Source organism: Brienomyrus brachyistius, chromosome 2, assembly GCF_023856365.1.
Source record: "Brienomyrus brachyistius isolate T26 chromosome 2, BBRACH_0.4, whole genome shotgun sequence".
NCBI classification, from domain to species: Eukaryota; Metazoa; Chordata; class Actinopteri; order Osteoglossiformes; family Mormyridae; genus Brienomyrus; species Brienomyrus brachyistius.
The window spans coordinates 13,210,053-13,225,185 of NC_064534.1; the positions used below are offsets into that span (position 1 = coordinate 13,210,053).

The following is a 15,133-nucleotide window of genomic DNA, read 5'->3' on the forward strand; positions in this document are numbered from 1 at the left end:
CACTTCCAAAAATTGACTTTTTCAGGCAGTGGAATGGCAAAGTAAAACAAAAATTCGGAGCCAACACAATGCATCATTCGGTGAACCCCTCAAGCCTGGAGCAGATCTCGGTCTTACCGAGCCTATGACCCCTTGCAGCTCCTCAAACCCATCATTAACGGGGAAAACGTGATCCTTGCTGTCAGCGATCTTTGCCAACTGGGGAAAGAAAGAAATGTGTTAGAGGCAAACACATTTGCATATTTAGTTGATGCTTTTATCCAAAGCAGCGTAAGAGTGAGGAAAATGGCACATTACAAACGTACGTGCTGTCAGAGTCAACTAGGCATAAGTGCAGCTAGGCTGAGCTTCCAGTTAATGCCCAGGTACAGGTGTAAGCGGTATTGGAGCAGGAGCTACAGAGCAGCTTCTAACAAAGCTAGAGTCTAATAAGACTGTTCAAGGCCCAAATGTGCAACATAAGAATAACAAAAGGTATGGTTAGTAGACTGAAATCCTGAAATAATCTCGACTGAAATCATATTTCCTGCAATCTTACTCCTCATTACGTTTATCTGTCTTTAAATACCTTTCTTCCTATTGTATTCTCATTTTAGTGTATTGATATAAACTAAACACTGATTTTTATTTACTATAAAATCTGATTTGTTTGAAAGACACGTAACTAGTGATATATCTGCCATGCATTACATTGCCTGCCAGAACAGCTTTCTATCTGAATTTCAATGACGGTCAAACTCTGTAGGGGATGATTAAGACATGCTTCGGGGGAAAATATTAATTGAATTTTTGAATAAAATACACGATTGGGAGAATGTGCATATGGGGAGGGATGGGAACAGACTTAGGTATTATTGCTTTTCATAAGTACACTGTCCTGGGGGGTTAAGCATTCAGTTGACTTCTTGCCTTCTTATTTTACTGTGATATTAAATGTTTGGTTTAGGTTTTAGAAAAGTGTTGGGTTTAAAGACGTTTGATAGCGAAAAATGCCTAAAAGTACTTCATAACATTAACCAGTTGAATGCAATTTTCATGCCTTATGTTAGCAGCTGACACGTCCTCCACGTTGAGGCTCACATATTATGCAGATTCTGCATTCCTTAGATACCACAATTTCTCTCTTAACGGAGCTATTATCATCTTACCCGTTCATGAAACTAAGCAGCCTCTAGTTTATGGCTGAAACATACTGCTTGCCATATTCCCTTTATGATTTCCACTCTCATTAACTCGGCATATGACTTTTCACAGGGGAAGGTTCCTGGCTTGCAGGTTTAAGAATTAATTTACAAGCATTAAATTTTACCTGGGTCTCATTGAAGTCCTTCACTCCAACACAATATACAGTGGCTCCCAGGCTCCGCGAGCGATTGGCCTGCGGTTTTCAAAGCAAAACAAAAACGGAAACCTGGAGTGAATTACTGCGCTGTAATACTCAGCGGCATGCAATTTACCGGTGTGCACCGTCTTGCCAGACTGCTGCTGAGATTCTGGCCTGTATGTGAAATGACCCAGATGCCGATATAAATATTGCTGAGATATAAAATGTAAAGGAAAGGCAGGAAAACCATAGCTACATTTTAGCCTGTAACTCAAAGGCTTTAGTAGCTATTTATATGCATTTTCTCAAACAGAGTTAGCTTATCACTAAAAATTTGTCTGGGGTTATGCACCAAGGAGCTCATCTGAACAAGGGGGGGCATGTGGGGGTCATAAGGTCATGTCCACTTGTCTGTTTGCTTTTAACCTTTTGTTGTAACAAAAGATGGATATCATTCAGACTTTTATTAATAACATTTTATCAGTTTGCCCCTCCCAGTTCCATGGTGCATATCTGGGGTGCTTCATCCATCATGACAGTGCTAAGAAGATGGTGAGAACGCCCAGATCCTGTCCCAGAGGGCTTGGGAGCTGACGGGGGGGGGGGGGGGGTCCAGCTGCACACAGGTTCACTTGCAGGTTGGGGTGATATTCTTGGACTGAATGCTGGAGTCTCTGTGCCAGATGTGCAGCTCACCACTGATCTGTTTCATTCGCTTATCAGGTGGGAGATATAAATCTGACAGAGGTGCTGCTCCACAGTTTTTCAGTAGAGTGTCTCTTGCACAAAATGCGATCAAAGCCTTTGTTGACTGGGTCTCTGGATCTGGTGGTTCTGCCGTGCCCTGGCTGCCCGGGTCTGACCGTGTGCCTCACCTCTCTCTCTGCGTAGTAAAACAGGTCCTCGTGCAGCTCCCCGTCTGTCAGCGCGATGATCACACTTGCAGTGCGGTATCCTACCAGCGGACACAAGGGCACAGATGCGAGCGGATTGAAAGCGTCGCGGTGCTTGATCTGAACGAACGTGTCATGCATGAGCCATAATGGCTGGGGACGCAAAGCATAGGTGCACAAGCTAGATAGTGATTATAGAGACGGATCTTAGTCCTGTGAGGTTCTTGCTGATGTATCTCCAGTAGGTGCCTTTAATACATATGAAATTGTTAAACTTCTATATTGGTTACACTGGATAAACACTTTCAGCCAGCTGTATAAGAATGTAGTGTTTAAGATTAAAAAACGGGTTACCTTGCAAGTTGCCATGGTATATCTGCTCACTAGCCTGGAACAGAAACATGGAATTTTATGACATTCAATAAACTGCAGTCAGAATGGGGCCCTATAGACCTGGTGGGCAGGTCGGGGGGGGAGGGGGTAGTGGCCGAAAGCGCTAGCTTTGCTACGATGGGCAGCTCACCCTCTGGATGCCCTCGTGCATGAACGTGTCGCCCCCAGGCTGCACTCTGCGCAGCTCCTCCAGGCCCTTGCGAATCCAATCTCTGGAGAGACACAAAGGCCACAGGATAGAAGAAGCCCTTTGTGTCTATAAGTAAAGGTGATATGCGCACTTCTATAGAAACAGGCGAAAAGGACTGAAGAGCTGGCACCTACACAAAGACATTTTCAGATTGGTTTAATACAAAAACCATTAAGACGCATTGACTTTAATTGATATAGTGCTTATAATTTAATCAGTGAGAAACATCAGATAGGTGAGATGTATGAGAATGTGTAACACCTTAAGATTGAGGGTGCGTTATAGATGAGAGCTTCATAAAGCATTCATAATGCATAGTAAACATGGCTATAATGTTATACCTTTCTATGAATATCTATAGGCTGTATGGATGCATTATAATGCGTTATGAATGTGTTCATAGATTTATTATAGATTTGTAACCTTTTACTCTAAGATTATTATTGATTGCTGACGTCTGTGCTGTTTGGGGCAAACGGCAGCATGGACAGACCTCCTGGAGGGTCACGAGCAAGGGGCTGCCAGCACAAACAAGCGGCATGTAAGCCGACAGTGGGCGGACCGTGTGCCAAGTCCAGCGGAGTTCACCACGGAGGCAATTTGCTTCCAGATGACCCAAAAAGGACCCACACTGGTCGCTGTGGCCTTTTTCGGTTTTGGGTCTCAGAATGAATGTGGCTTTAGATGTGGGGTTAAGCAGCGGCGACTCGCCCAACGTGACCCGCAGCCACCGGAACACCAAGCGAGAACGTGCCCTGTGCCGTGAGGCGGCCTGAATGACTGGCTATACGGTGGATGAAGGATAATAACAATGAAAAGGCAGTTTGAAAGTCATTTTTGTATTCGATTGTCCAAGATAAACACTGATGATGTGATTGACAGTAAGTTTTCTCAAGTTCCTCAACAAACTTACTGCTTATCACTGAATAGGCAGCACATACTGAATGCTTTCACTTGCTCTTATTCATTATCGTTGATGGAGGAGTGCTGTCATAAAGGTAAATGTTTCATTTGACTGCAGATACTGGAGCTCATGAACGCCCCTCTCCTCCCCTCCGACCATTACCTCATTTCAGTCCTGACGTCCCTCTGTCCTCTTACTCTCCCCCCTGCCTCTTCTCCCCTCGTCTAGTTTTGCTGCCACATTTTATCCTGTCATCCGATCTTGCTGCCATCTTCCCAGTGTCATCAGTACATTCTCAATCAGCCTCAGTGCACTCCGCCCCTTGCCGACGGAACCAAGCACCGCCTGGCTGAACTGCATAAATCTAACAACCTGGCGCCTCGTAGCAGAACTCTGTTCCTCTTTCCCATTGAAGCTTCATTCTGTAGTTAATAAAACTCTCATTACTCCAGCTCCTCTGCCATTTCAGATTTTCATGTCTATCTGGAGACAAGATAGAGAGAAATGAGTTGCTCATTCTCCCTACCAATCAGTTTGCAGTAGTACATTGTTCTTGACGTTTGTGCCTCTGTCTCAAACCACTTGTCCTCGATATCCGATCTCATCTCATTTCCTACTGATCCTTTTCTCCTCCTCGTTTGTCCTGAGCTGTTCTGTGCCTATTAGATCAGAACCCCCCTCATAGGAATAACTCATCAACCAATTACAGTTCAAAGAAAAACCTTCCATTGAACTCAGTATCTCTGGCTTTCTCTCTTCATTCAGTTTTTTCCCGCGTCTCTTTTCAGATTGCACTGGGTCCTGGCAATTGACACTGACACCCATCAAACTCATCACTACCTAGGTGTCCAACCAGGATGGAAATCCTCATCTCTCCTGCACAAATCATGCCTTATGATGAACATGATCATGATTCAGCTGTGGTGTCAATATGGAGTAGCCAGAATTGTTGGGATTAGTACCCATGCCAGACTTCTATTAATGTCTTAGATGGGTTAGGGGTAGGGTTAGGTTTATGGTTAAATGCATGGGTGTAAATTACGAGGTGGGTCTGGGGGGGTTGTAGCCCCTGCAATAAATCAAAACCAGGTAATACAACCCCCCCAATAGTCATGTTTCCCTTGTAATGGGTGAAGACCTCAACCCCCTCCCACCCAATGTTCCAGCCAAAGTTACGCCCTTGGTTAAATATCATTGTCACCCCAACACTCTTCATCTTATAAAAGAGCTTTTAAAAATAACCAGTAACTATAGTATTATGCGGAACATTGACTTGCACAGGTACAAATCATATGTATTTAAAATATTATTAAATCTACATTTTTAGAAGAGTGCAGTGGCTGTAATTTTTCTCAGAAAAGCCTGCTGTATACTGGAACAACCTGCATGAAGTTATGACCTTGTAATATTTTAGTATTTGATGTCAAAATATAAATAACCTTTGGAATGTGCATAGATGCCTAGTGATTGAAATATTAAATGTTGACCTTTTGCTATGAGTAAGGATAGTTTAGCATTTTGGTTTTCTGGTGCTAATTATTGCCATTATATTTCCAGTTCAGATGTAAGGAATTGCATACAAGCAGCCTCCACTTTGTCCTCCCAGGCACTGCCGCTCATTTAGGCCTACCTGTCCTCAGTCAGCCTCATGAGGATCTTGCCCTCTGTGGAGAACACGATGAAGGACATCCGGAGCTGTGGACTGCAGCAGGTTGAGGAAAATCAGGTCAGTGTGTCAGATGGCAGGTCTCAGTCATCAGGTCTCAGTCATCAGGTCTCAGTGCATCACATACCCGCATGTGCTCTAGGTCTCACTGATTACTGTGGGTCAAGCAAGGATCAAGCATTTTGTCTTCACTTTATATCAGTGCTGTATGAATATTTAGCGAACAGCTGAGCCTCACTGTCGGAGCTTAAAGCTCATGCAGTGCTGTGTTCATGCCAATCCTAAGGAATTCAGAACTAGGTCATGATCCACTTAGTGGATGATTGTGTGTTAAAGCAGGTTATAAATCCTTCTTTTCATTTTGAGGCTCTGTAATACTGTACATCTTATCAGTGAACTATTCCCGCTATTCTGGCTGTGGTACACAGATATGACTATTTAACAGCGGTTCCTTCTACTTTATGTCGTATGTTATGACGCACCCTTAGGAATATAAATAATGAATCATCTTAACATGAAATGTATGAAGGGGAATCTTAGGATAAAAAACATAATTCATGAGTATAACTCTAATTTGGTTTAGATCTAGCTTCTGTGTCAGGGCGGACTCAGGAAGCAGCTAGCAGGTGAGGTCAGAGGGACGCAGCACACGTTTAGCCCTTTTACTGGCTAGTGGTGTTGCTGTCTCTCGTCAGGTCCGGTTCTGCCCACATACCTTATGAATTTATGAGCCAGATGTTCCACAAAGTGGTAAATCTCATTCCAGTGATGCTGAACACTCCCAGACCTGAAAGCAGAAGCAGAATCGGGGGATTGATCTTTATATGTACCTGATTGGCCAAATAGGGGGCGACAGAGCTCTGGCAACGGGTAGATGTTACAGCTTATTCTGCAACTAAACAGTATTCACTAGGTTATTGGTACAAAGGCAGTTTGGTGCTTGTCCCTAGCCCACTGAGAATGGCCCTCTTTCTGGGCAGGGGAGAAAGCACAGATGTGTGCAGCCAAACAGTACATCGGGCAGCTGTTACCTATTCCGAGGCAGAGACATAAGGAATGGTAATAAGGTAAGAACAGATGGCTAAGATCATCCGTTTAAATGTGAAGCCTATTGACCTCGCACAGTGTTACATTCCACATCTCTTTGTTTACATCTTCTTGGAAACACTCTCCTCCTGTTTCCATGGCGACTCCAGGTCCCTGGATGGATTCCTTTGACTGACTGACTTTGCGTAGCCTTTCCTCTTCCTGATATTAGCCGGAACAAACAGAACAGTTGCTGTTCTCTCCGAGTGGTAAACATTATTACAGTCTCTCTGTCATTGTTTTTCGCTTCACAAAATGCATTCAGAGGAGCATGAATAATGTGAAGCAATCCGGGATAAACAAATAAGCAGAAACCATTTTCTCGAATAACTCTGAGTTATTAGGTCTGTCAAACAGATTATGGCAAATGAAGATTGTCTAACAATATAGCAGACACAGATGGTTACTGTTTTCCAGTATGAAAGCTTAGGTTTTGCTGTGAAATGCTGAATATTTGATCTTGTTAAGATTTTATTGGGATTTACAGCCAGCTTCATCTACTTTAACTTTTTTCATCTACTGTGGCTGGCTGCATAGTTTTGCAGCTATCTGATTACACTTGTGGCCAACTTTATGGGTTTCTAGCTAACTATTTAGAGTGGTTAGACTTAGACGATCTGTCTTGGGCACATCATATGACGGATAGTGTTTGATGAATCCTTGGTTGTCTCAGTCTCTAACTCTTGGTCTCAGGCACACTGTCTGTGAGCACAGTTCGTCGCTGCATCCACAAGTGCAGGATGAAACTACCATGCAAAGACGAAACCATATCTGAACATGAACCAGAAATGCCTGCAACTTCTCTGGGCCTCAAGCTCATTATAGGCGGGCTGAGGCAAAATGGAAAACTGCCAAATCAAAATTTCATATACATGGAGCAACACGTGCTGCCATCCAGACAACGTTTTTCCAGAGAAGGCCTTGTATATTTCAGCAAGACAATGGCAAACTGCATTCTGCGAGTATGACAACAGCATGGTCCATAGTAGAAGAGTACGGGCTCTGAACTGCGCTGCCTGCAGTCCAGACCTGTGACCCATTGAATACATTTGGTGAATCATGAAATGAAAAATATGGCAAACTGTTCAGCTAATGAAATCCTATATCAGGTAAGAATGGGACAGCATTTCACTTTCAAACCTCCAGCAATTGGTCTCCTCAGTTCCCAAACGATTACAGAGTGTTGTTAAAAGCAGAGGTGATGCGACATCAAATTCAAATTAAGTATATATTTGTCATAAAGCCAAACAATCTCTAAGTTTCAACATTTGATATGCTGGCTTTGTTCTATTATCAATTAAATAAGGGTCTAAATGATTCGCAAATCGTCGCTTTCAGTTTTTATTTACATTTTCCACAGTGACCCGACTCTTTTGGAAACGGGGTTGTAACTTGACGCAAAGGCTTTAAACACGACCATCTTAGAAAGAAGTAGATGGACACAGTCTTTCGGGGGGGATTGAAATGACCAGTAAGTCACAGAGGTATTGAGATTGGTGGCTGGGTCAGTGGCTTGGTGTCTAGCAAAGTTACATGTCTCTATGGCTGGGGGTTCGAATCCCCTCCCCGTCTTTGTGGAGGCTGCATGTTCTCTCCGTGTGACGCAGGTTTATTCCAGCACTCTAACGACGGGAAGTTGGATTAAATGGCATCTGTAAATCACACCTACAGAGCTGTCGTCTAACCCAGGCTGTACTTCTGCCTTGTTCCCTGTGCTGCCTGAAATTGGCTCCAATGCATCAGGATAAATGGACGGTACTGGAGTCAGGTTTAATATTTACCACTGCCCTCGTAAACCAAACGGAAAAAGCAGTGCGTTAAGTCAGCTCATTTTGTAAATGTGTATTTTTGCTGCTCATCTTCTCTTTCATCACTGTACCAGGTAGCTTTTTTCAAAGGTCAACCAGTCAGTTTTCAGATTATAAGCATCCACTCATTCCAGTTGGAAAGTTTAAGGAAAGTTGCACTTCATGAGTGTACCTGTTGGATTTTAGGCTGATCCTTTGAGAGGGATGTGTAAGCTAAGATGGACTCTCAAGCTAGCATCCAATGGGTTTGCCTTGATAGAAAGGGACGGCATTATAGATGTGAATATGGGACTGAAAACTGGTAGCTCATGTCCTGGAACATACTGTGTGCAGCTCTGCTAATTTTGACTAAGGTAGATTTGCTAGGCATCATGGGTAATGTGACCTCAGCTGCATGAAAAATCTCTATAAAATTGCAAATAACTTTGCTTTGCAAACAGACGATACTGTTTTTTTTTCATTACGGTTTAAAATACTGAATTAAAACTCATTTTCTTTTCATTTAATTGCAGTTCTCACTGAATTTTTACAAACAGGGACTCATTTTCTGTTTGCTATTTATAGCTTGTATAGATTCAAAGAATTTTTAAGGAGTTTTAAGGAGTATATTATTTTATTAACGCACAGAAGAAATGAGCAGCCTTCCTGCCACACGGATCAGACTGCAGAATTTCCAGATTATCATGTGGATTAAGGGACACAGAAAGTTCCAGGCCTGAGGACATGGCTCTGATGTCCTTTACATTCATGCTTTTAGGCAACAGGACAGAGTGGGACTTGTTGACTGCATGCTGAAAATGTTTTTCCAGTTCATTTTGTTGTGACGGTTTTTCAAAAATTGCAAACAATCCATATTTAAGAAAGTTCTTGTCTCACCAGCATTTAAATAGCTTTAAATTTCAGTTTTTAATTATCCATCCAGCTCAGTTCCTAAGGCATTGGACGTAGGGTGTTCAAGAAGACTTAACACTCCTTAATGCACTGAACAACACTCATTCTTCTATAAATAGGTGTTAAATACCGATAGAATGACAGCAGGATTCAGCGGCTGTGTTGTGCTGTGTTGTGCCTGTGTTGTGCCTGTGTTGTGCTGTGTTGTGCCTGTGTGCAGCTGCAGCTGGCTCCGCACCCCAGTGGGTCATGCTGTGACGTTCCGTCACGTGACGACTCACAAACAGCTCACCTTGCATGCTACAGCTCTGCAATGTACTTCATCCAGAAGAATCCTGACTGGGCCATTGGCCTTTCTGCCTGTCATTTTTGTTTTATTGACGAGTTGGACAGGTCATATGAAAGAAGCTGAACCTTCTTAAGATGTATTCCTCCCTCGATATCTGCTTGCCAGTAAGTCATGTTGCCAAAACTACCTCTGTGGATTTCAGAATTTATTTAGACGTGGGCTTCTAAGGAGACTTTTTCTAAAGAGAGGCTCTGCTCAGAGACCCTGAAGGAATCGATGGTAGCAGAATCAGGGTCCCTTTCAGGGAGTCAAAGGCTGCTACTATTTGCAGTTTTGGCAAGAACCCCATCAGCCTGAAAAGCAGGAAAGGCTTTGTGACCAAACGCAAATACCCTCTCTTTTTCTCTCCCATTCTCTCTCCTCATGTTTTCCGTTGTCCTGCAGGTCCCAAAACAGACCCTGCAGCCAACAAAAAAGGCTGAGTCTTTGGAACATCTGGACCTAATGGTGGAAGGGTTTCGTGGCTGCATGGCTGTCCAGGGCGCTCTCTCTCTCTCTCTGTCTCTCTGTAGACTGGTAGCATACAGAGTTAATTATACATATATATATATATATATATATATATATATATATATATATATTCATCAGTATTTCTAATATATATTATATATTATTTCAGTTGTTCTTCAACATAAGCTTAGAAAAATGTGATATTTATTTACTTTTGCATTAAGAAATGTTACTTCCTGCAGAACTTTACAACAAACCATGTTATTATCATGCTATTAACAAATCATGTAGAAATTATGCATTATCCTCGACAGACTGACCCTGGTATTTACTGGCCTGAGCTGTCGGAAGGCAGCCAGCCCAGGAACTACACTGTGACATCAGAGCGGCAGCTCCGGGTGTCTCTCTCTCCCCGAACCCCCTGCTCCCTGCCTTCATGACACGTGCGGCTTCTCCTAGGACTGAGATCGATGTGGATGCTTTTTGAGGCAAGATCAGGCAAGTGCCAAAGAGCCACCCTCCCACTCCCCAAAGCGCATGACCGAATGCTCTGGCTTAGCAAATCCGTAAAATAAATAACTGAGACGTTACATAAGTGAGCCGATAGACTTTGCTGACAAGTCGCCAAACCTTGTTATAAATCACCGAGTCATTCACAAACAAGGGACTCCTTGTTTTTTAACGTTGTTTGTGTTCATCTCATTGAAGGCATAAACATTTTCACCCACCAATGTCAAATGGAGCCCAGAGTTCCGGACTGGTGTGTGACAGACCAAAAAGCCTCTTCATAAAACCAAAACATCACAAAGCTACCTGCAGGATAAGCTGCTATAAAACTAAGCTATTCTAAAATATGTTTAATTTCTTGATTTGTAACACTTGGAGTGCACGCATCTCCTTCTCAATTTGATTAGCACATCAAGAGAAGCCAGACTGAAACAACAACTAATGCAAAATATGTGTTCTGGCATAGACTAAAGATTATGGACTGGCCTCCCAACCAATGTGCGTCCTACCTTGTGCCCTGCACTTCCTGAGTCTACAGCCTGGCCATGATCAAGTATTGGATAAGCAGCTAAAATATGGTTGGATAGATCAATCACATGCTAAAGAAAGTTTAGGCAGTTTGAGGCTAATTCATGTGTAATTAATGCTAGCGAGGAATAGTAAGACTATGGTAAAACTAACATCCTTATTGGCTTAACATAAAGCTTCAATGTATGGTAACACTTTAAAGTCTGTCATATGTTATAAAATATGAAGTTTATTAATGACACTTTTTAAAGAAATTCATGAATTGTCTCACTCCCTGTGTTGGTTTTAAGGAGGCTGTGTTAATTTCCATTCCATCCAGTTTAATGGTGTGCCACCACAGCAACGTCTGCTTGGAAAGCCTTTCAGAGTCATGGCAACTGGAAAATCCATCTTAATTTTTTTTTTTTTTTTTTTTGCAACTTCAAAATGGATACGCCCAGTTATGGATAAACAATGCAGTGTGACCTGGGCCAGTAAAGAAAAAGTACTGTTTATTATCTTCCCTTCTGCTATCCGGTTACATCAGCCCTCTATCCAAAACCCAGGGCTTTGTCTCATACCCTTATGATCGTCTTTGTTCCAGTCGTGATCGTAGCTTACGGCACCGTCTATGTTCTGTATTGGTATGATTGTCTGGCCATAGCATGCTAGTTTTCCAAAGCCACAGAGATAGAATCTGGTGATGTCATTGAAGCTGACTGGCACCAATCTTATAAATCCCAGGGTACCCTAATTATGCAAAGGGCTCTTTGCAAAACAAGATGAGCCTTGTGGGCCTACAGCAGCACATAGGGGATGCAGAAAGGTGCCCCTAAAACCCAAAGGTACAGTGACACACTGGTGGATGGAAGTGAAGGTGCTGGGTTTTCAGTGGGTTGCCAGCAGTCTTTGGCAGCTTCGATGACCACTAACTGTATTCAGCTTAATCCTCACTAGGGGGCAGTATTGCAACCTGGAGCTTACACAGCCGTGTCCCAAGAGCTTTGAAATGGCAAATTATACAAAGCAAGAACTGGGGAAGAAAAATGACAGCGACAACCGATTGCAGTATTCTTATCACTTCAGTGGATATGCTTCTGTAATAAACATTCTGCTCTAAGTCCATTTTTGGCCATGAAATCCTTTGCACATCATTCAAACGAAATCACTTGTATCTACATTCACTCAAAATAAACCTCAACTATGAATAGCGTAGCTATCAAGCATTGATTAGACTTCTGACTGCACCAACAACCCCATGCAATCATGCAAAGAAGGCACTTTTGCAGAGCTGCTTCTCTCTCAGAGTGTGGTGAGTTCTTTCACCAGCTCCAAGCAACTGCCCTCAGCCCTTACAGTACAGGCAATCAAAACACTTACTTGTCTAGCACGAAGTAGAGGTCGAATCCCCCGTAACAGGAGGGTCCCGCATCCCCCCGTTTCGGATTCTGCCCGACGCTGCCTGATGCCAACACCACCAGTACGACACATAAATGCACTGGAAACCACAGCTCCTTCAGGCCATAAACAGACATTATTCCAGTTTGTGAGAAAGGAGAGGATGGACACAGAGAGGAAAAAGTTTAACTGCAGGAAAAAGTAGCCAGTGACACAGGAAGAGTGATCTTCTATTGCTCTGGAGATATTCCACTTCACTATTCTCTGATTTCAGCAGCCATCCAGTGGAGAATAAAGTACAGAAAGAGGCTGGACTGGGGTTGTGCTTCAATGATTCCTGAGGCAGTAGCCAGGCAGCGGTGGCAGAGCTGCTGTGAGCGCCAGGCAGTTTGGAGTAAACCAGGAGACTGTGATCAGGAGCAGGCAGTCTTTGTCACATACACACACACACACACACACACACACACACACGCAGGAACACCCTCGTAAACTTTTTTTTTTTTTTTTTTTGCTGTTAATCAGAAGAGGGAATTGTCTGGTCCTGGGAGGTTTAGTGATTGTTGAATGCTATTTCTCCATCTGAAAGTTTTTTTCAATTTTTTGCAGTATTATTTTTTTTTTTTTTGCATAACAAAAAAATCTAAAGAGAGGGGGGTGACTGAAATTCAAGTTCAAAGAAAAAAAATGTACATCTAGCTCCCTCTAGGGGTGAAACCTTTGGAGCGCCGTGAAACCTGCAGTCACTCACCCGATAAGGAATCACTAATCTCCCTAATTAAGGTTTCTCAAAGGACACCATCAATTGGGCAAAGGTTTATGACTGTATAAAAATGAAATGTTTATCGCAAATTACTAATATCTGGTTTCTTGTAATGGTTTTAAACATTAATGGCTGATCAACACCAAGACCTTTACCATAAAAGCATCACGTCAACGTCCACTCAATGTCTACTCAATCTCCCTGAGTGGACATGGGACATGGTTGATTAGGGTAATTCTTTTTGAACACGTAGTATTTGCAGTTTATCTGGTCAAACTCCTCCATGCAGCCATCTGGAAGGCCATGGGTACGCAGGAGCTGAAATTATGATGTTGTGTCACTAGAGATGCACTCTCTCTGGGCTGAAGCTTTTCTCTAACATCCAAGCCTGGCCTGACGTTGGCGTCCCGCGTGTGTCCCGGCTCTTATGCATAGCAGCAGACACCTGTGCAGGCTCAGTCGGCGAAGCCGGGGTCACTCCAGGACGAGTGTAACATGTGCCATGTCTTCTCCTGATAGCCCTGGCAGTGAGTCGCACATAAAGAATCACCCAGAGTAATCTGTAGGCTAACTTGATGTAAGGCTGATGTCACATTTTATACCTAATAAAAAAGTTATATATATATAATATATAATATATATATCTGGTTCCTAGAAGCAGGACTGAAGTCCCATAAAGCAGGGAAGACACCCTTCATGAATGAGAAAGAAGGAAGAAACAGGCTGCAGTTTGCAAAGAAAATTTATATTATTCACAGACACACAACCATAAATTGAGAAATGAGTGAAACAAAAGAATGTGCTGCGGTCTCTTCATTTTTTCCCGTGTCTGTATATATATAGACACAGATAAATACAGTTGCATATGTGTGTGTTTTGTGTGCTGATCCTGTAAGATTAATTACTTTTTGTCAATCGTACATTTGAAATAATCGCATCATTTGCATTAAGTGCATTACCTTTGTAATGCCACTTGCAAACACTGCAGCGGGGCTGGGTCGTTCTCAGCCCCTGTAGTAACGTGTCCTGAATAAGGACAGTAATAATAGTTACAGTAAATACAGTACAAGTAAAGGTAACTGCCTGGCAAAGTACCAGCAGCTACTGCGAATGTATAACTATGTGACTGCAACAGGCCACCTGAGACTTTTACTTTAATAATGCAGATGCGGATGCAGACAGAAGTGTGACGGGGCTCCCAGTTCACAGCACTTGTTTTCAGGTCGACGCTGTGGCATATAGTGTAACCGCCAGGTACCAGCAGACACAGCACAATTAGCTAAATGCTAATGCCGGCAACCGAGGATGTTAAAACAAGACAATATAGTATTTAATGTAGTGTTATATTCTTTGCTCTTTACACACCCTAACCCTTCTTTAAACAGTTAGGGAAGATGGATGGATGGATGGATGGATGGATGGATGGATTGTCCTTCCTATATTACCTTGCGTAGGTTATGTGATCAACAGTCACAAAAAGGGGGCCGCCAACAGTGACCGTGCCCACAGACGTGCCGATCCCCCCACTTTGTCATTTACTCCAGAACTTTAAAAGCAGTACATAGGAAAATGAAGCAGGACTTACACTATGTACGCGAAGCGGTCTGAACACTCACCGTGTTTAAAGAACGACGTCGGACTTCAGCCTGTTGACTCTCCCTTATTGATTCTCTGGCACTTCCACAGTTCACCTCTGAATTTAAACACGGTTGAGAGCAGCAGTTGGCACCAACTTACTTGAAATCTGCCCCCATTTCCGTTATTGTTTTTAAATAACCAAGTCTTTTTTATACTAAAGGTAAACCTAGAGCTTATAATTTCTAACTTTTTTTGCGACAGGTTTTTCTGCTTTTGATCATTTGTACAGCTGGAAGCAGCTGGAGAATTCAGACTTTACTAGCAAATTTAATGTACAGTACACTGTATACAATCACACCCACTGCACTGCCTGAGTCGAAGGTTGCACTGTGTACAGCTTATTTATTTATTTGTTTGTTTCTTTGTTTG

At 42.8% G+C, this 15,133-nt stretch overlaps 1 protein-coding gene across 2 annotated transcripts in view; it reads right to left on the bottom strand.

Moving 5' to 3' along the window:
* Positions 1 to 14,788, bottom strand: part of LOC125712068 (anthrax toxin receptor 1-like) — a 36,231-nt gene extending 21,443 nt beyond the window's left edge. The window contains exons 1-8 of one of the 2 annotated variants that reach the window (XM_048981711.1): positions 14,743 to 14,788; positions 6,086 to 6,157; positions 5,335 to 5,406; positions 2,741 to 2,822; positions 2,572 to 2,605; positions 2,200 to 2,279; positions 1,310 to 1,378; positions 118 to 198 (exon numbers count right to left, since the gene is read on the bottom strand). In XM_048981711.1, the coding sequence (XP_048837668.1) occupies positions 118 to 198; positions 1,310 to 1,378; positions 2,200 to 2,279; positions 2,572 to 2,605; positions 2,741 to 2,822; positions 5,335 to 5,393 (405 nt within the window). In that variant the 5' untranslated portion in view covers positions 5,394 to 5,406; positions 6,086 to 6,157; positions 14,743 to 14,788. Of the gene's footprint in view, positions 1 to 117; positions 199 to 1,309; positions 1,379 to 2,199; positions 2,280 to 2,571; positions 2,606 to 2,740; positions 2,823 to 5,334; positions 5,407 to 6,085; positions 6,158 to 12,348; positions 12,834 to 14,742 lie in introns of those variants that run through there. The other variant, XM_048981704.1, reaches the window with a different exon arrangement.
* Positions 14,789 to 15,133: the final 345 nt, after the last annotated feature.